Genomic DNA, 22,588 nt, shown 5'->3' with positions numbered 1-22,588 from the left:
GAAAAATGAAAAGTTATTTCTTGTCACGCATCGGAAGTGCATAAGTTATTGGATATAGGCAATGTCAGGAGAATTTTATCTTATCAGTTTGCTAAATGAGTATTTCTGACGAGTATCAAATCTAGATGTGGATGGATTCACCTGCATTTCTATTTGTCTTTTTGAAAAAGATGCGAATGAGACCAAATGAATATTCAAACTCATAATTCGAAAATAGACGACGAACAAACAAACATCAACACACACAACTCAACATAGAAAACTTATCTACCAAACAATAATTTGTTTAAACTTAAAGACAATATGTTTCTTAGAACAATTATATGTAACTTATTAGAGCAATAGGAATTCACCACTCCAATTCTTTGGATTTGACTTGATCGTGTTTGTCTCGTGGGAATGGAATAACGGATATTTAAGAAACATGTAGATCTGCCTCATATCTTGACTTCCGTTAAGGACCTCTTAAAATTGTTATTTGAATTTGATATCACCAATGTTGCTATTAGTCTTAAAGTTTGTAATTTGTAATAAAGAATTAATCTCGTTATCACGTAATAACTCTTTATCACGAATAAGTGTAATTTTTTTATCGCAGTATTGTTTTGGTAATTCGTGTTTACTGATGATTTTCATTATTTCTAATTTTTGTCATTGGAGATAACGTTTTAAAATCGTTATAACAAATTGTCGTTATAACAGATAATGGAATTTTGTACGACTATCATTCACGTGAGAGGTTTAGCTAGCTATTAAACCAGGTCTTATCCACCATTTTGTAAATTAGAAAATGCTTGTACCAAGTCAGGAATAGGACAGTTGTTGTCTATTCAGGTGATGTGTTAGAGCTTTGATTTTGCCATTTGATTAGGGACTTTCCTCGGATTTCAGTATTTTATGTGATTTTACTTTTTGCATGCTTTATGATAAAGCACCCCATCTGTTATTACGATTTAAAAAACTCGTTATTACAATTTTAATCCGCGATCATGAAGAACAACAATTGTGATTACAAATTTAATTCATAAATAAAGTAATACGAATAACTAGTAAGAACACTAATACTTGTGTGACGATGTTCAAGTAATTGTGTTTACTATAATGATTTTCTTTATTGTGGAATGCTGTTATCAAGGAAACTATCGAAACAAGAGTCCAAAGTAATTATACAGCTTGGTATCTGCCGCGACTTGTGGTCAAATATTCTACCATTTCTGACAAATTATAAATTTCTACTTTCGACCTTGTTCATTTACTATCAAAAAAATATATAACTTATGTCATATAATTGGTTTTCAGTCTGTATTCAATATTGCGACTCTCTGAATATGCATAAAATATTTGCGACTGAACATTAGTTAAGAAAATACTATTAAAAAAGAAACAATTCAATCTTAGATTCTGACTGTAGGGCAGATTTTTACGCTTAGTTAATTTTACCATTAGAAACCAAACCAAAAGAAGAGAAAACTCCATCTTTGAGAATACCACACCGACATGTTACAACAGGAAATTTTAAATGTTTAAATACTTTCGTGGGTTAACTTACCAGTCCATAAATTAAGCATTTCAGTGCAATTGAAAGTAAAAGTGAATTTATGAAGGAAAATAATTTTCAAGTATTTGTATCTGACATAACTTAGTCATAAGTGTCAGTCTATCGTATGCCAATCACCTTCATGAGTCACTAGTCTCGAAGGATAACCCCGGGCACTTCTGTTTTCCAAATGAAAATAAGGATATTAAAAGCAATCAATTACATAAAACAATCATACCAATGAGTTATCGACTGTTGACATTTCATCCTGGGATATTTGTTGGCTGCGTGTTGCTCATCTTCAGTTGTCTGTGTAGTGTTTTTAGTACTGTTGTTTGTTTTCTACAGTCTTTTTTTCTTGGTACCATTTTATTCCTTTTCTGATGTTCAAGGTCTAGTGGGAAATTTATATCGAGGATGAGATTCCAGAATGTGCAGATCAAGTATACTGGGTGGTTTAGAGTTTAAGATTTATGGAAAACGAAGGGCTTGTCAAGTGTCTTCAAAGACTAAATAAGAAACCCCCAAAGAGATACTGACAAGAGAAATTTTGAAACAAATGAAAGCAGAATTCTTGCCTGATCGCATTTGACTGAACATTGATTCTGACTGCATACGTGTACAGTCTGCACACTTTAACTGACGACCCTTCAGAAGCATACCTATGGTTACCCGAACTACCTTTCGGTTAGTGAAAAAAAAATGCTTCTATGTTATTTAAACCTATTTTATACAACCGACCTCGAAGGTTTTTCTGTTGTTTTAAGGATAATTTAGGACAGAATAGATTTAATTGAGTTATCATGTCCGACACTTTAATTATCATGAAATGCATTATTTTAATAACCACATGCCCAGGAACATATTCCTTTGCGTCGTTTCTATAACTAAATCGTGATGAAAGGGTTATGTTTCGTTATAGAAATAAATATTCTCTGAAGGCAGGTATTTATTGCAATTTTCTGTCTTAAATGCTATTCGATTCTGACAAAAATTATGTGATAATTGTCATTTCTGCAGATGAAAACAGGAAATCAATTATTTTAATGATGGGTAACAATTTATTGATGAATGATATCATAAATATTCTGTTTTCATATACTTTTGTAGTGATAATAATAATGCATTAAAAATCATTTAATGTGAAATAATCACAATAAAGATATTTATGCAACCAGCATCATTTACTTGAATGTCATTTGGAGTAAATATAGTTGAAAATCAAATGTAATTTGGTATGAAAATAACTATACATATTGTAAATGCATAGCAGAATATTTATGTTGTCTCTCTGCTATAATTTAACATGCCAAATAATTTTGGTTAATTAACGAAGCAGTCAAAATTAATTATAAAATATACAAGTGAGAGGTTTAGCTAGTTTTAAAACTAGGTTTAATTCACCATTTTCAACATAAGAAAATGCCGACACAAAGTTAGTTATATGACAGTTGTTGTCCATTCGTCTGGTGTGTTCGAGCTTTTGTTTTTGTCATTTGACTATGGACTTTCCGATAGGAATTTTCCTCAGAATTCATATCTTTTTGTGATTTTACTTTCGGCAACATAAATGATCATTGCATATTTTTTAAGAAACAAACCCATTGAAATATTTGAACTTATTTTTACAACTTGGGTATGCAATATAATTTAAGGTTATTTATCACTACATCTATACATTCAGTTGGTAATGTTACCTTAATGGTTTGTATTCTGTGTGATGAAGGGTACCCTAAAACTTATAATGACAATGGACATGTTTTGTTTGATAAAACAATACGTGTTGGGACGTTTATTTGGCCATGTCAGTTTTTCAATACTAGTACTCCATTATATACAGGACTGCTATATGACGTTAGCTCCAACATAAACAACAAATGAGCCTAATAATAAATGTTATCTAAATATGCGGTCAATTATTTTGTTATTTTTTGGAATATACCTTGATATAAAGTACGTACATCAAACCCTGTTCTTTACAGCCTAAATGACAACGAATTTCTGTTGAATGTCTACAGCTGTTTGCCGAATCCTTCGTTACTTTGCGACCGTTCCTGTTTTGTCTCATCTTGGATTTCAAAATTATGTTTGCTTGAACAAAGTTTGCGTTATATTTATAAATTATCAAAATTTTTCAATTTTTATTTCACAATCACCAACATTTTCTCGCGATTTTTTTTAGCGACGATTTCCCTGTGACCTTTTATGTGGAGCGGTTTCATTCTATGAACTAGGCGGAACGGAATTTTTTCTTTGATTCTAAAGTCATTGGATAAAAAAAAATGTTTTTAGTTTTTCTTTCCAGTTGTTTGAATAAAGAAACATAAGAATGCCGCGAAATATCAATTTGACTCTCATCGAGCTTGTTTGCATGTCATATCCTGTCCCTAAATTCACAATTTTCGTTTTGGACGTTTTCATTTTCACTTTTTATAAAATTATCATCGAATTGTTCGTACTGATAATATGCTTTTTGTACAAATTTGTTTGAATCAGAAACTTTGGACAATTTTGAATTTAGCATAGTGAATGGACACCTGTCTATTTTGTTTTTTTGTTTTTTGTGTTACGTCTAAAAGTTTTAGTTATTTTTCTTATTTATTGAAATAGGAGCCACATTTAGATATTTATCAAAATGTAATATTCGATTCCCGGATAATAAGTAATATGCAATTAAAAGAACATATTAAAAATTTCAAAAGTAAATTTTGATATAATCTGCATTTGCTTTTTTTGTAATGCAGTATTATACGCTTTTTATTTCTTCTCGGTAAAAAAATATAATAATCTAATGGGTAATGAATAAGCAATAAACCTTTAAAATATATTTGACATTCCTACTGTAGCAGATTGTAACAAAAGGAGTTTGGGAATAAAATTTATAATTGTTGATCCAACTATAGCTACAAGATAAAAAAAAATCCAGGGCTTTGCTCACAGAATCAGTCAAAAGTAAAATAAAAAATACCGAACTCCGAAGAAAATTCTAAACAGAAGGCCCTTATAAGCAAATGGCAACATAAAACGAATGAATAACAACTGTCATATTCCTGACTTGCTATATCAAGGACTGGTTTATCCTGATAATCCCATGAGCTGAAAAAAGAATTGGTATGCGTCGCCAGTAATATCAACCTGCGACCACCAAATATCTAATTAATGGCCGCAAATCTGTAACCATACCTCCATTATCACCCATATATTTTGGTTGTGAGTACCAATATCAGAGCTAATATTACTATAGTCGTCGTTTATTGTATGACTGCCAACTGGAGTGAATCCAAATTTCTTGACTGGGTTAGAACATCATGCTTTGCTTCATTTGATTGATACGTTGGTATCAATACTATACACTAAATATCCTTCTCTGTTCATGGTGTTTCCTCAGATTTATTGTGTTATGTGTCAAAAAAAGGGGCGAAAGATACCATAGGGACAGTCAAACTCATAGCTGTTAAGGTAACAAGAAAAACAACCGCTCGCGTTTTAAAATATGATTTGTAATGATTACATACGAAAAGACTTGGTCTGATGTTTCTAAATTTTGAAAATTAGGTGAAAAATCAGAAAAATTTAAAGTAAAACAACAAAAATACCGAACTCCAAAGAAAATTTAAAACGAAAAGGCAATAAACAAATGGCAAAACCAAAAACTAAAACACATTAAACGAATGGATAACAACCGTCGAATTCCTGACTTGGTCTAAGCGTTTTCTGATGTAGAAAATGGTGGACTAAATGTAAACACACGTAATAAATAGGCTTGAAGAGAATGATATTAAAAGTCGAACTATTTTTGAACGATCGTATTTAACTAGCATAACAGTTATTAATGATAGTCATTTGTTTAACGCGAATAATATTTAATGCAAATTTCAAGAGGAGAACAGCTTAATTCCTCTAATAGGTGTGTTGCGTAAAATGATTCGTTCAGGGTGACGATATCTCATATTTTTGTGGCAGAGATCTTAAAACATGCAGAGAATGTTGTTCTTTCAATACACGTGTATATACATTCTACACATTAAAACCACGTTCCTTCTTTTGGAAGGGGGCGGTAAGTTTCGAACGGACCAGATAATTTTCAAAATCTTTTCGAGGATCGAATTAAAAGTTTGTATCCAATGTAAAATGTTGTCTTAGTTTGCTAACGGCCGGATTTGTCAAATTCGATTTTCTTCACTTTGAATTATTTTTCGTAATCAATATGTGTTTTCCAAATGAATAGAACGATTTTGTTTAAGTTCGTTTTCTTAAACGCTGTATTTCAATTTTCTTAAGCTTTAAAAAAAGAAATCATTTTCTTTCAAATTATTAGACTACGATAAAATGACAAATTTTCTTTTCACGTAAGGACAAAAAAGTCAACCGCATTCCATTGTCAGGCGAAGCGTTCACTAATCATTTAACATAAGAATGTTGAAGTAAATCAGTTCAAAATTCGTGAATGTATTATATTTTTAAATTAAATCTATGATATACCTTGTAGTTTCTTCGTTGTAATGTATTGTTTTGACAACATTGTTATTGTTTGTATTTTGACAACAGTGAAGCGCGTAGACGGAAAAGGATGTTTTGGGGCGTTAATATCTTTCGATTAGTAAAAATAAAAAAATGTTTATTGTTGATTACTATTTATAGTCCTACTATAATGGTTGTTATGGTGCACTGTTTTATAGTGGGATACATGTAAACATTTAAACTTATTTGAACTACTCCTTACTTTTAGAAGAAATGGGATTAAAATAACATAAAATAAAATCGCTTTTCACATTTACTGCTTCAATGTTTGTACAATAGTTGCCAAGTTCGACAATTGATGAAACTTCTCTAATGCTCGAAAATAAAACATTTGAAAGCCAAAAATTAAATATTAGGCGGAATAAAACAAAAGTAATAAGATCTAAAGTAAAACCCCTCCAAGGATAAGTAATAAAAATATTTTGTTTATAAAAAAATGAAAATGAATTATTGTTTTGAATTTATGTAACATTTAATACATATTTAATATTCTTATATTCAAATATTAAAACGATATTAAATGGATGCATTCACGACTGCATGAAGCAAAACCCCTCCAAGGATAAGTAATAAAAATATTTTGTTTATAAAAAATTGAAAAATGAATTATTGTTTTGAATTTATGTAACATTTAATAAATATCTAATATTCTTATATTCAAATATTAAAACGATATTAAATGGATGCATTCACGACTGCATAAAGCAAAACCCCTCCAAGGATAAGTAATAAAAATATTTTGTTTATAAAAAATTGAAAAATGAATTATTGTTATGAATTTATGTAACATTTTAATACATATTTATTATTCATATATTCAAATATTGAAACGATATTAAATGGATGCATTAACGACTGCATATCAGATTTCATCACTAAAAAGATTTAAAATTATGGTTTTTCCATACCAAAATATGAAGACAGGAAAGGTTTCGATTTGTTTTCTCCATCTGTTACCAAAACAAACAATGGGCGTTATAGATACATCAACTGTTTAAAATACTTTACTTTTTCATTGTTATATTTGAGATGCATGTAATAGTTTTAAAGGTGGTTTCATAATTACCGGAGCCGGATGTAAACAAGGTTTGTAATTATACGGCTAGTTAAACATCTCATACATTAGTTATAATTATACAAGGGAGACTTGTAATACAAACTTTCGGAGAAGGCAAGCCAGTTGACCAGAAAAATATAAGAAAGTAACGTGGGATATGCTTCACAAAGAAGATGATATGTGGTAATATGTGTATTTAATACGATTAATATTCGTTGTTTAGTGGTAAACATAATTTAACGAAAACATATTTTTAACGTTCCGAAAATAAATTAAACTAACTAAAATATATTTGTAGTTTTAGTATAATGTGTTTTTTTTAATTTCAAAATTTAGTTTTTCATTATATTGTTTTTATAAGACACATCTTACAAAATTGGCTAATTGTATACAGGTTTTTATAATTATTGAAATATATATAGATGTGATTTATTTTATAAGGGACAAACAAAATTATACAAAATAAAGAAAAACAAAAAATAAAATTCAGAAAAAATACTTTGTCAGAATATAAAAAAATAACATAATATGGGTGGCCAATATCGTTGCAACAATTAAGTCGAAGTTGCAATATGTTCTATAAGACTGAATTGCATCTAATTTTTTTTTATCATATACTGTTTTGATGAAACACATATAATGTTCTCTATACATTTAAGGAATTTTGTCATTAGATGAACCATGAAAATGTTCTTCGAATAAATAACTAAAAAAAATGTAAATACATCAGATTTTTGCTACAGAATTAACAGTATTCAATAAAAAAAACTTCAGAGATGGGAACCAACAATATTGCAAAATACTTATATTTAAAAACGCGTTTTTATTCTATTTTGGTCGAAAAACATATAAAAAGTTATATGAGATGCTTTTATGTTCTGGCATCAGATTTTTAACATTCAATCTTGATTTGTTCACAATAACCTGTAAATGTAAGTAGTTGGTCTTTTTATTTTTTAAATAAATTTTTCAAAAAAGTCCTCCTGTTACGACAAACATGATTAAAATAATAGAATAAAATAGCAACGAAGGGAAAAGAACTTTAGATATTTAAAGACGAAAAGGAAGATTAAAGTAACATGAAAATAACTTTCTTGAAAACACACAAATCTTTATTTATCATAAAATTGATTTTTTATACTAATTATGTATCTCTTATATCTTTCCATAGAAAGAAAATAAGATTCAAAAGGTACAATCTTTATTCCGAAATATTTGTACTTTAGTTTCCTATGAGAACAAATCTTTTGGATTATTTCCATGGCAACGTATTTTTCCATGGGAACTTCAAATTTCCCGTAGGAAATACGATGTTCTATGAGAACTCCAATTTTTCCAATGGTTATATCGTAGGGAAGTAGGGAATATTAAATTTTTCCATGTGAAGTCAAAATTTGATCGTTTAAAGTGCACTTCTGATGTGATATTGGTGACCTCATAATTAACAATTCAACGGGTGATTTTGTCTCCCTCAGACAAAAACTGATATATAGATACAGAAAAAGTTACTTTGTCAACAAGAAAAGTTGCAAAAAGATAACTAATATCAAAATTCGCTATATTTCTACTCGTTAATATAATATACATAAAGTGAAATAGCAAATAAGATTCATATTATTTAATAAAAACTACAAAAATAGAAGTGATAAAAATATAAAAACTCCAAGGAAGATTCAAAGAGAGAGAGAGACAAAATCAAACGTTGTCAATCAACAGAAAGAGTGGAAAACAACTGCTTAAAGAATTTCAATTTCTCTCAGTTCAACTTGTTACACTTTCTTTTTTTCTAATAGACCTCTTTTCGATTATTTTACCGCCCAAGATAAGTATTTTGTGCATTTATAACTATACAATTTGTTTTACCTATACTGTTCCCGAAAGCTTAACCCCAACAAAGCTTCGAAATTTGAACGAAGGGTTCATATTCATATCAGATTAATATTGCCTCATCCTTAAGGTGCATTTTATTTGCTACTATACGTGAACAGTCACCGACGCATCATCTTCATAATGTCTTTTTAATAGGGTTATAATTTATCGTATTTACACAATACAATATTTTTAAAAAAATATATTAAATGAAAGCTCTAGCATATTAATTGTCCTTGACATTGTCCTTGACATTTTGTTTATATTAATACCATCTTGAATATGTTGGGTTGAGCTTATTTAAAAAGTAAACCAATGATAAACATCTACATTTAAGTATTTATGTGTCATTTGTATATAATATAAGAGTTGCAATGATTTTTTTGTGCTTGCAAATTATTCTCATTTAACACAAACCGTCTTTCACCAAGTGATAGCTATAACTTGGATTGTTTTTCTCTCAATCTATTTATAACTTTTGAACACCGGTATATGGTGTTCCCTTTTTTGACTACCAAAGTAAAATGTCCGACAAGGGCTAAATTTGGCCTAATTTGAAGTACAACGGATAAAAGGCGTTTTATTAAATTAGTTCATGTTAAAGATTTGAACTTATTTGGTTATTAAAGACGCTCTATTTGAAGCTTCAATATGAAAATCTATCTAATATTTCACAAAACGTCACTTTTCATGTCGTTTTTGTTTAAAAAGGAAGTGGCAGCATTCGTGTTCGGTCTCAACCTTTATGTATGTTTTGTTTTGTCATTATTTACAACATATACATAAACATCAACTTACATCCCAAATGTGGAGCAGGATCTGTTTTAACAATTTGATGCATCTGAAATCAACCCCGGTTTTTTGAAGCAGTCTTTTTTTGACGAATAAATTTGAATTTCATTTGGTATCTTTTTCACTCATAATCAGTACTGTTTGTTTGATAAAAGAAGCTGGTAAAAAGGATATAATTAAGATATGATTGATATGATTTCCTAGCGTTCCTATTTGTTTCCCACTTATGCTAAATACGTTATTTACCAAAAATAAATCTCATAAAAACTTAATATCAGTATTAAGTATAAGACTTTAATATATAGTCATGCACATATGACAGCTATAATCTCAATAATAACAATGTGTTGACTAAATAAAGGCAATAGTATTCGGTGTCCAAAGGTCATAAATCGATTTAGAAAAAAAACCTAATGCGGGTAACAAACCAAAACCGAAAGGTTTGTAAGTACTGATAACTTATGAAAAAATTCTGCACAAATGTACATCTCGTTCACAGCATATATAGATATATATTCATACTAATTACAGGTGACTTCTATTTTTGTGTCCATTCGACCCGAAAAATATAAAAGAACTATATTTATCAACACGATCTTTCTAATTAAGCATCGAACATTTTTTTTCTAAAATGGTAATATTTATAACCCGGCAACATATATATAGAAATGAAGAGGAAGACAGTATACGCATCTCAAATCAATATCGTGTAATGTAACGTGATATATTATATATCCGTGTAACAGAGAAGTTGACATTGAAAGGGATACTTAGTTCATTTGAAAAACATGGTAAGGAAATTGTAATACTGTTTTGTATAATAATGACAGTTATATTGTTTTATCCGATATTCTGCAATATTTTCCGTGTTATGAGGTTGGATTAATACATGATACATACTGATATATTGACCCAAGTAAAGAGTGACAAAAAGGGCTTGCGATGTTGTTAATTTCTAGTCCGTCAGATGTTCTTAGATAATTTACATTTACATATGTCTTAGAGCTGTACATATTGTCTTCGTTCAACATAATGAGATTTGCTAGAGAAGTTTAGTCTATCTAACAATTTTTTGGTCTGTTAAATGCTGACCGTTAAGAACAAGAGATTAATTACACGTGCGTTCAACCTTCTGTCTGTCTGTCCGAATGATAGTTAAATAACCACAGAACAGAATTGATTGTAATATGAATGGAAAGTCATTGGCAGAAATTTCTTTGAGTATATAACACTTTTATTGTTCCAGGGTTATAGTCGTTGATTACGAAAAAAAAATGGTATTGATGGTTTAATTTTAAACGGATATTGATTAATTTTGCTTGCTCATCTTCAAGTTGACATAATTTCATACACATTCGATAAAGAAAATAAATAATAAACACTTATTTATCTGTTGTTTTTTTGCAAGATTAAATGTTTATTAAAATTATTATCTAAATCAAATATATAGTGCATTGAACCTTACGGTATGTGTTTTCACACGCCTAAATCCGTTTGAAATGCAGAAGAATTTTCTCAGTTTTCATCATAATATCTCTTTTGACCTCAGTGTTAAATCTTTCTAAGAAAAGCTCTACAAAACTATTTCTTTTTTACTTTCCACATGCATATGTATCAACTTAGACCAACAATACAAGATTTGAAAATTTGTGATTTTTGTCCTAACCTAAGCGAAATATGAACCAATGCTTCTGTGACATTATGGCCATTTTTACCTTATAAGTCTATATGAAATAAAGCATGTTTAAGTCGCGTATGCGTTTATTTTTAGATTTATCTACGGTACACGTAGATCAGCTATTTTTTGTCATGTATCTTAAATATGTATGATAAATTCATTAGAATCAGTATATTGCTAAGGTTTATTCTTTATAATTTTCTAATATGACTTGTATTTATTCATGGGTTCTTTAATTCCTCATTGTATCTTGTATTCAAAAGCTGATATGACCATTAAATGTTTTTAATCCGCTGATTACCATGGCAATCGTTTATAAAAATAAAAAGTGAAGTTTGATTTAAACCAGTTATTATATAAAAATGTAGACAATACAGAAGACTCTATTTATCAAGTTTTACACGTAGTTTATAAGCCTCGTTTTAGCTAGTTATTGACCATATTTTTACTTATTACTTTTATTGTTTAATAACGTTTGATTTGTCAGTGTTTATAGACTCCCCCTTTTTAATTTGAAGTTAGGTATTTTAATTATACTTTTCTCATTGCTTTCCGATTTTTTTACAACAAAGGGATGTTAGTAAATGTCAACTAAGGTCTCCAAAATATTTGAATACCTTAATGGAAACAATGAACGATATTTTTTTTTTCTGTTCCTACTTTAGTTTTTTTTAACATATTTTATACCAAGTATAAAGACTAGAATTAATAAGTATAGAGTGTAATGTTTTCATTGCTTTCTTATGTTTTGTTTTTGAAAAGCGAGTGTGGATATCAAGTTATAAGGGTACAATACATCGACGAAATTGTTTAATTTTTCATTTTCATTGTATCCTCACTATGATTTGTCAAATTTTGACCGAAGCTATCCAGCAACATTTTTTATGAGTTATTTACCATTTTGTTGTTTTACTTAGGTTCTTAATATTACTTGGTTGTATTAAAGACAAAGGTTTCAAAACTCATTATTATTACGTTTCCTGGATAGGGAATTCGTCCAATCGTACTCTTTATAAAAATGACAGATATAAATGAGTGAGTTGTTTGGTCTAGTGTCATTTTTCATAATTTTGCAATTGTCCTTTTGAAAATGAGACAGTCATGAACGCGTTTCGAATTTTGAGTAACTAACAGTTCCAATTAAAGGAATTATATTTCCTCAGAAACATTATGTTTGTTATCGAGCACAATTTTATGCCATGCTTTATTATTTATTATATAAATCGGATCTAAAAAAAAATGTATTTTCAAAAGATGGGTTAACAATGTTAAAAATGTAATTCATTATATTTTGAATGAGTTGAATTCAGTCAAAACAAATGTTTCAAAGTGCAACTCGTTCGTCATATTGCTGTCAAGATGATTTTTCATGCAGGACTTTAAGACAATAGTAACCACAATCATTAATATGAGGCCTTTTACCTTTACCTTATATTAAATATTCAATAGTTGGTTTACACATTATATAATCTGTGTGATTTTCACCGTTTTTTGCATCATACTCATAATACAAATGCACGTTTCGATACATAATAAACAAATCATTGCGGATTAATAATCAATACGATTGATTATGTATCAGTTTTATTCTTTGTTAGATACTTTGTAATAACACATGTTTCCTGTAAACAAACTCACTAAAAAAGGAGGTGTTTTTATATGAAATGGCACGAAAGCAAATGACATAGCACATTTTAAAGCAAAGCTATTTCGTGTTTAATGTGAAAAGTGCTACGTCATACGCATACGTATCGTCTAGAACTTTAAAACATGCATTGGAATTTTCATTTGATTTTTTTTCTCGGTTGAACTAGGTTTGAGACTATAAATAGACTCAAAATAGATACTACCTACAAGTAATAAGATACCATTGAGGACGTAAGTATGATGAGAGTAAATTTTCCCACACCATTATTTGTCCTGGTTAAGGCAACATGATTGCTTTAAATAATTACGTCACTGATGAGTCTTATGTAGACGAAACGCACGTCTTGCATATATACTTATAAGCCTAGTATTTTTGATGAGTTTTATAAAGACGAGGTCATCCATTTTAATGGCACCATTGTTTCATTTTGGAATTTTGGAAATCAAAACTGACATTTAAACATTTTGAAGTGAAGCCAAGTTGACACTCCCTTTTACATGGGCATCAGTGTTGAACGTAAGAAGTCCAGATAACAATATATCTATACCCCCAGTCAACCCCTGGGAATCTTATTTTTCAATTTTGAAAAAATACCAATGCTTTGCCACTGGCTAGTCCTTTCATCCGAAGTCATTAAAATAAAATAACGCCTACCTTTTGTTTTATACCCCGAGTCATTGCCAATTATATAAAGATGTTTTCTTTCTTCCCAATCAATGTGACCAGTTTTTCGCATGAAATAAATCGCGGTTTAAAACCATATTCAACTATGATAGAAAAGGATGTCAGAAATTGATATCAAAGGTTGCTCCCAAATGTATGCGCTATATATTTCGTTACAAAGATTTGTTGTAACAGGTGTTTAATGGTATCATATGTTATATAAGCCAGAAAAGTGTTATTGAATTAATTTTGAAATTGACAACATTTTGGTATTGGATAAATATTGAGGTTTAACGCATTTTATAAATATTTTTTTTTAATGATTTATCTAATCGACACGTGTAATTCTTTTCCATTTTGTCATGTTTTGTTTGTTTGTAAATCATACACATTATTTTGAATAGAACTTGAACTAAGGATTTTCTTATCCCAGGCATAGATTACCTTAGCCGTATTTGGCACAACTTTTTGGAATTTTGGATCCTCAATGCTCTTTAACTTTGTACTTGTTTGGCTTTATAAATATTTTGATATGAGCGTCACTGATGAGTCTTATGTAGACGAAATGCACGTCTGGCGTACTAAATTATAATCCTGGTACCTTTGATAACTATTGTACCATGAGATATTTTTTAGAAGAGCATATCTAATTTAAGATAGCATTTTTTCATTTGCAATCAAATGTGTTTATTTGAAAAATTGTGCGCAAGTCGTAAACATGGATCTGAACGAGTGTTCTCAGGCATCGATACGGTTATCATTCATTTTATGCGTACATACTAACGGTTAAGTTGTGTAAAAACATATGGTTACCGGGACTATCAGTCTTAATAATACAAAATCTGATACTACTTCTCAAAAAAGTTATATGCTCTATTCACTTAAGAAAACCTTTGCAATGAATTATTGAGAGGTCGTTTGTAGACCTATTCCAGAGTTTATCGTTACATAACTTACTGATTATGGTTGAATTATTTCGTGTCTTAAAAATTGAAGTTTGCAACTCGGCGTTATGCAAAGACAATCATTCGAAACAGTAGTGTAATTTCTACTGTAGACGTTAATTTGTTTCAACAGATAATATAATTGATCTCATAATGGAAATAGTAATTTGTATCAATATGCAATCATCTATAATAAAAATGCTTATGTCTTAAAAATAGCAAAAAAGTCCTCTGGAAACATTTAAAAAATTGAATTTCTATAACCTGTGATCGGTTCATATATTGAAAAGGAAACATTTAGAGGAGAGATTCGACATTATTTATATACATTTTGGTTTTTCAACTTCCTTTATGCTAAATTACAAGCACTTGTTAACCTTGTTTAATTTATTGGGTCTGGCATGATGCAATCGGAATAAGATAATGGACAAATGGACAAACATAAATCACTTTCGAAAAAAAAACAGACAATACAAGTGTCAAAAAGATACGACAAATAGTCAAAACAAGTGTTCAACACAATACACAACACACTAAATAGAATAAAGGCTGTAAACGGGGAATGAGTTAAAGGGACAAACAAACCCAACAAAAGAACAGAAAACAGCACCAGACAACCAATAAGTCTTCAATGCAGCTAGAAACACTCCGGCACCCCATACCGTGCACGGCCAAAAAGAAACGACAAAAAGTCAAAAAAGAAGTTTTCAAAACAAGACACAAAACACTATCAAATTACAAAATAAAATGGAAACAAGGAACTAAAATCTGAGCAACACGAACCATACTAAAAATGAGGTTGAGGTTGGATGCTTTTAACTTCTACCAGGAAACCACACTGATAAAATGGGATTGCAATATATCAAATAATAACATGTGGAAAGAGTTGTTTTCTCTTTATTCAAATAATGCTTGGAACACGTGCAATAAGTAAACGTGAGGCATATCTGAGACATTATATATTTATACAATCGTGATTCTTATTATGCTATATTGCCATCAAAATGACAATGGAATGAAACTTGTGTCATAATGTTGTCTATAGGATATCATTAATAAAAATTTTCGTTCAATTATATGGCGTCATTAATTTTTAGATTAATCATCCTATATGTCCATCTGTTTACTTGTTTGTAGACATTATTCAGTAGTTCTTTTGAATTATATGCCAATTTACACCTAAAATGTTCATAATATCCGGCTTTAGAGTGCTTCAATGCGGTTTTATCGTTTCGTTTTCTGTTTTTTTGTATGCAAATATTGTCATGTAGTTTATTTTAATTATTTATGAAAAAGAAGATGTGGTATGATTGCCAATGAGACAACACTTCACAAGCGACCAAATGGCATGTTCAAAAATTAACAACTTAAGGTCATCGTACGGCCTAAAGAATTATCAATGCTGATTAAAAGTCACCGAAATGACAAAGGTAAACCAGTTCACAGGAGAAAACTAACGGCATAATAAATGTACAAAACAATGAAGAAAAACAATTATGTAACACAGCAAAAAACGACAACCACTGAATTACATACTTCAGACTTTGGATAGGCACATACATACAGAATGAGACGGGGTTAAACATGTGAGCGGGATCACTCCCATCCCCTAGGCTGGGACAGTGGTGTTGCAGTATAAGAACGAAATATAAAAACCAGTTGAAAAAGGCTTGACTCATCAGGTGAATACAAATAGAAATACATACAACAAACAAACGTGGACGTGACTGGGTACTTGTACATCCCACAACAAAAAGACGCTACGTACAGATCTGAGAGTACTCGCAGTTAGTGACTTATTCATCTTATTGAACAAATATTACATCAACAGATATTAGAATTTTAACCTGAAAGCAAACCTAATTGCATTTTACCGACCACTTGAACAAGGAAGCTAGTACAACTAATTAATTATCTTTTAAGTGAGCATTTTAATTGCATATTTCAACAAAATGCAGTGTCACATGAGACATATAAATTACCAATACTCTCTTATCCAATTTAACTGCAAAAAATAATAACAATATAACGAAGTAGGTCAGTAATGGATAGAACGTACGGTGACCTATAAATCCTGTAATTGCTAATTTCCAAGTAATTGGAACTCTGTTGGATAGGTGTCTCATTGTCAATCATTCCACATCTCATATTTTTATACCGTAGTATAGTCAGATAAAGCTTCCTTGGAAACGCCTTTTTTTAAATAGTATTTGACAGATAAAACGGATTGTATAATACATCAATATTCCATAGTAAATTCGAGGAAGCGTTAAAACAAAGCAGAATCAAATTACTGAAGTGAACAGGTAGGCGACAGATAAAAATCAATAAGATATTAAATATAAATTCAGAATCATACTGTAGAAATGAATAAAACAGAGGATAAAGCACGGAGCTTCAGTAAGTTTAATTTATTGAAAATATATTTTTTGTATTTAATAATTTGGTTTTATCATAAGCGCAAGGTCATAGGTGATAATTATCACTAGTTAAAGATACAATTCGTACTGAATATTCTGCATTTAATGTGAAAGAATAGTTAAAATTGTAAATCATGCAATATTAAAACAAATAAATCAATCAATTTTTGTCATTTTTGTCACAATAAATAAACAGACTTGGTTTTTGTATTTCATTTGCAAGACAACATATATATATAGCGCAATCATAGGTTTGAACGTAGTTTTCAATTTAGACTCGTTTATATTATTTTCGTTTGGGCTTGTATCATATTTTCCCTCCATTTATTATATGATCCGTTCATCGTATACTGACTCTTAAAATTCAAGAGTCTATCTGAAATTGAGGGTAAATTATATGCCCTTCCAAATACCGTTTCGATCCCTAAGGTAGCACTCCACAGTTAGAAAATAAAATTAAAAATGAGCCACAAAATGTTTTATCATCTCCTATTCCTGCATTTCTAATACATTAACCTAACTGTTTGTGTTGTACATGTGCATATGTATGTAATCAGTATATTCCATAGATTTGATTTTCAAAAGTTAAAAGAGTGAAAATTAATTCCTTGTATGTGTATCCATGGCAACATTCTGCATTTATTTACCATAAAATATTGCAAAAAGGGGGGTGGACATGTCACATATCCCCCAAAAATTTTGATCAAACTAGAATTTCAATGCCTTTGAGTGATACCTTTTTAGAAACTGTTTTCATAAATCTTCCTAATGATCAAATAAAAAATGGGTGTCTTTCGCCTCATTTTTTCGTAAAATCCAATCACAAAGTTCGTGCGATAAAAAGTTGGAAAAAAACATTGCAATAATTGCCGGACCAATGTATGGTAGGGACATGTAAATACGGACTGTCATACAGAAAACAGCCTATATTACATACATTACATAATCTTGATGTTCATATAAACCCAATACAAAGGCTATTTTAATACTCAGCTATCCAAAAATGAATTTTATTGCACACTAGCTCTCATATTTGAAAAATCCACAGGGGCCAAAATGCGAAACTACACACCTAACTGTGGAGTGCTACCTAACATCACTGAAGAGACATATATTGTCGTAATCTAGATCTGGTGTAAAAAAAAAATATTGACACCTTTTGTTTGTGGCATAACATCTAGGCCACAAGTTTATCGTTTCTGCTTAGTATTGAATTTATATTAAGATCCATTTTGTTACATCTCGTGATCAATTTCATTTGGCACTCCAATGGCAGTCAACAGGGTTTTAGAACATCAGTTGTTCGACATGTTAGTCAAATGCATTTTGTTTAAATATACTTTTCACCTTTTTAATCTTTTGGAAAATAAAAAGTTTTTTTCCAAATACAGCTAAGGTAATCTATTCCTGATGTAGAAAAGCTTTAGTATTTCAAAAATTAAAATTTTTATTCACATTGTCCTAAAATTGAATAATTATAAAACACATTAGTCCTTTCAAAATTAAGTGCTCGCCCTTCATTCCGGTCGAACTGCTTTGCTGATCATATCTTTCTGCATTATTAGATGATTTAGTACCATCTTAACCAAGTATTGGCTTCTTGAAGATAACGATCATTTTTGTTATTTTTCTTTTGACCATAGTGTTAATTGCTATTCTACTACTTGCAATCACTTTATTATTTTCATCTCTTTTCACATATTTTTTAGTTGTGTCATTTTGTTATAAAAAAAATGTATATCAATTATTATTAATAAAATTGATTATTTTCAATCAATTTTATTACCGCGGGATACGATAACTTTTTAAACTCATGAATTATAAGTACATTACTTTATTTTGATAAGTAGTACTCTATTTATCTACTTTTATCTTTAGGTCTCCTGGGTCAATAGTGAATTAAAAATAGCCTAATCATTTTCCTACTATAGTAATGTTATCCCTGATTAATTAGAGAAAACAGAAGATGCGGCCGTTACCTTGGTTGCAAAACATAAACGTTTACTAAATATTTATTATGTTGCCATGGAAACAAAAGTCTTCATGCTATATGTCGATCTTTTTTTCTAATAAGGGTCACAATGTTGTTAAATGAAATGGAATTTATCGTTGGCACAATTCATACCGTCTGGTTGGTCTATTTGTTTAGAATTTTTGTTATGTTGCATATATATATAGATTTGTATACGTTTAATCATTTCATCATCTGATGAAATCTTTTGGTATAAAATGTAATGTAAAACAAATTTTAACATGAACCAATGAAGAACATACCGGGATGACAAAACGATGAACTTTGAACAGTTTAGACTAACCTTTAATATTTAGTATTGAGGAAGTAAACGGGGAGAGTTACATATAAATATCTATTTGATATCACGTTTTGAAACACTGCATCAAAATTAGATTTGTTAACTTGATATTTTATTTCAATTATAGATCATACCACCACTCTTGCCACAAAAAGCTAAGTAATCAAATACAAATCTGCAAAACCAGAAAATGACGTCATTGGTATTGTCAAAAAATACACTGAAAATGGCATTCGGTGGCGGTTTACCAAATGATGAGATTTCCACTTACACAATTCCTGAACGACCAAAAACTGCAGGTCTTGGTAAACGAAGACCATTGACAGACAGTTCATCTGATGCTGATGGATACCATTACAAACAAGATTATGAAGATAGGAGAAAATGTAGTGCTTTGCGTCCAAAGACCTCTCATGGTAATCACGAGTTATTGTCAAATGACGTCAAAATCAAAACATCTAAACCACGCAAGAGTGTCGAGCCATTTGACTTGGATACAGCCCTCGAAGACATTGATATAGTAGAATATTTTTATGACAATTCTAGAGATATCTTTCCTTTATCTCCCGACGAGCAAATAAACAAAAATGGTCATAATCAGAATAAAACAAAAAACATGTTTAAGCGATTAGATTCTGGGCGAACGATTGACAAAAGCGCAAAATCAAAAGTATCGAGTCATAGAAAACCAGTGGACAGCTTACATAGAAAGACGATGCATAATAATTGTTTATCTTCTGAAGTTTATTCCACGGGCCCTCACAACTTTGGCAAAAAATTGAAACCAATGTCTAGAACTCCAATTGACATAAGTCATGAAACACCAGATGACAAAGTGACAAATATTGACATATATACTATCAAAAGGGCGACAGGTGGTTTTAAAGAAACGACAATAAAAGCTGACATGCACAGGAAAATTAATGAAGGACATTTTCCACAAAGGTCACCTGATTATTCTTGTTCGTTTGCAAGGCCTAATAATTCTGATGGATTTGTAACTTCCCGTTGTCAATCTCACATGCATTCCGAAACAGGAATGCAGTCATCTCCGTGCAATGATAAATTTGTTTCACAGAGAAACACGAATCAAAACAAACAACTTACTAAATATACAAACGAGTTAAGATTTATAGACAGTAGTTCTTCATGTCGTGCTGACCGATTTCGACACAAAATTATGGATTATTCAGTTGACAGACCTGATTCCTTTCAATACAAACCAAACAAATATCCAAGAAAACTAAAACCAATCGCAGGGAGTAATGGCATCAAAACTGTAAATAAAGAAACGTGATATATTCTAGAACGTGAAATCATTTATCGAGATTTCCCTTTGTTTATTGAAACCTGCTACAACAGACTTTTAATTCATAAAAAGAATGTTCGATCCGTAAATGAAGATACTTACAAGCAAGGCCATATACCCGTTGATCAACTAAAAATGAAAAAAGGATTTCTGTGCGTTTATTGATGCTCATTACTTGAACCATTATGACAAGATGAATATGCTTAAGCTTTTTACCGCTTTAATCAACAATATAAATATAAATCAAAATGTGTTATTTCAGGAACAGGACTACCAAAGATTGTGACGTCTTTTATTCTAAAAATAAAAATATTATATTTATTTCCGATAGTTTTGTTTATATATGTCTTTTTTTAAACATAGTCCTTTGAGCAAATAAAATAAAAATAACTATAGATTATTAACATTTGGCTATGATGTCGAAAAAGTGAACAAACAAAACTCGTTTTTATCCAAGGTGTGGTGTAAATTTGATCACGAATTGATTTGTGTTATCAATTTTAATGATAGAAAATAATTTGTCAAATTCGAAAAATTGAAATATCATTTCAAAGAGTAGTTTCATGTTAAAACTTTAAATCCTTTTAGTCTTTAGATTTGCTCAGATTTGAGCATAACATTTAGTCGTTTTAAAAATGCAGAAGAAGTATTCATATGAAATAGCTGATTTCTTCTGATAGCGATCGGATATTAAGAAGAGAACAATGTTGTATATTTGATAATATTTTTTTCTTCATAAAAATCTTTGAACTATCTCACAATGAAATTTAGTGATCTTATTTTTTTTTTCATGAAGATTATTGTCTCAATAGTTGATAGATTATGACTAAGCAGTTCCATTAAACGAGGAGTAAATAACATGTTTTTTGGAAATTTTGAACATCTTAAGCAATGAATGCGGAGGTGTCAAATTGAAAGCAACCAGTTTTGTTTTTGTATTATAAAGACACTGTCAATAAATATAGGAAGATGTGGTGTGAGTGCCAATGAGACAACTCTCCATCCAAATAACAATTTATAAAAGTAAACCATTATAGGTCAATGTACGGCCATCAACACGGAGTCTTGGCTCACACCGAACAACAACCTATAAATGGCCCCAAAATTACTAGTATAAAACCATTCAAACGGGAAACCCAACGGTCTAATCTATATAAAAAACGAGAAACGAGAAACACGTATAAATTACATAAACAAACGACAACTACTGTACATCAGATTCCTGACTTAAGACAGGTGCAAACATTTGCAGCGGGATTAAACGTTTTAATGGTACAAAACCTTCTCCCTTTTTCTGAAACAATAGTATAATATCACAACATAGAAAAGTTTGTTTAACCTGCAATTGCCCTATGTATTTTCTGTATTTTCTTATATATAAAGTACCATATCGGGAAACATGAAAAGCGTCAAATTGATCACCATTTTGTCACCAGAAACAAGATATTGAAATTTTGAGAGTATGTGTTGAGCGGTTCTAAAACTATCGCACGGAAATAACATAAAGTGCCATTTTCCAAAAAGTCAAGGACCATATTTCCTTGACGGCAATGGTGGCCATAGGCAAAAATAAATTTCACCTCCATTTGACCATAAGTAATAACGTTTTAAAATTTCAAAATCATTGATAAACATTTCGTATGTTATTTCACGGAAACAGTATAAAGTGCCATATTCCAACATATGAAGGACCTACACGATACAAGTGAAATTTGATACAAGAATTTACCTACATTTTCTCATTAGTTACAACATAATATGTAAAATTTCAAATGCACTGGTCGAGTGGTTCATACGTTATTTCACAGATACAACATCAAATACTATTATCCAATAAA

At 30.2% G+C, this 22,588-nt stretch overlaps 1 protein-coding gene across 6 annotated transcripts; it reads left to right on the top strand.

Annotated features, from left to right (window-relative positions):
* Nucleotides 1–6,966: 6,966 nt before the first annotated feature.
* Nucleotides 6,967–21,078, top strand: LOC139523363 (uncharacterized). 6 transcript variants are annotated; one of them, XM_071317276.1, is made up of 2 exons: nt 6,967–7,144; nt 19,569–21,078. In XM_071317276.1, the coding sequence occupies exon 2, from the start codon at nt 19,632–19,634 to the stop codon at nt 20,736–20,738; it is 1,107 nt and encodes a 368-aa protein (XP_071173377.1). In that variant the 5' UTR covers nt 6,967–7,144; nt 19,569–19,631; the 3' UTR covers nt 20,739–21,078. The 6 variants fall into 6 exon arrangements, with proteins under 6 accessions (XP_071173377.1, XP_071173376.1, XP_071173381.1 ...); XM_071317275.1 differs by lacking the exon at nt 6,967–7,144 and adding an exon at nt 7,165–7,298; XM_071317280.1 differs by lacking the exon at nt 6,967–7,144 and adding an exon at nt 10,474–10,567.
* Nucleotides 21,079–22,588: the final 1,510 nt, after the last annotated feature.

Source organism: Mytilus edulis, chromosome 5 (assembly GCF_963676685.1).
Source record: "Mytilus edulis chromosome 5, xbMytEdul2.2, whole genome shotgun sequence".
Taxonomy (NCBI): Eukaryota; Metazoa; Mollusca; class Bivalvia; order Mytilida; family Mytilidae; genus Mytilus; species Mytilus edulis.
This window is presented reverse-complemented; position numbering and strand designations above follow the sequence as displayed.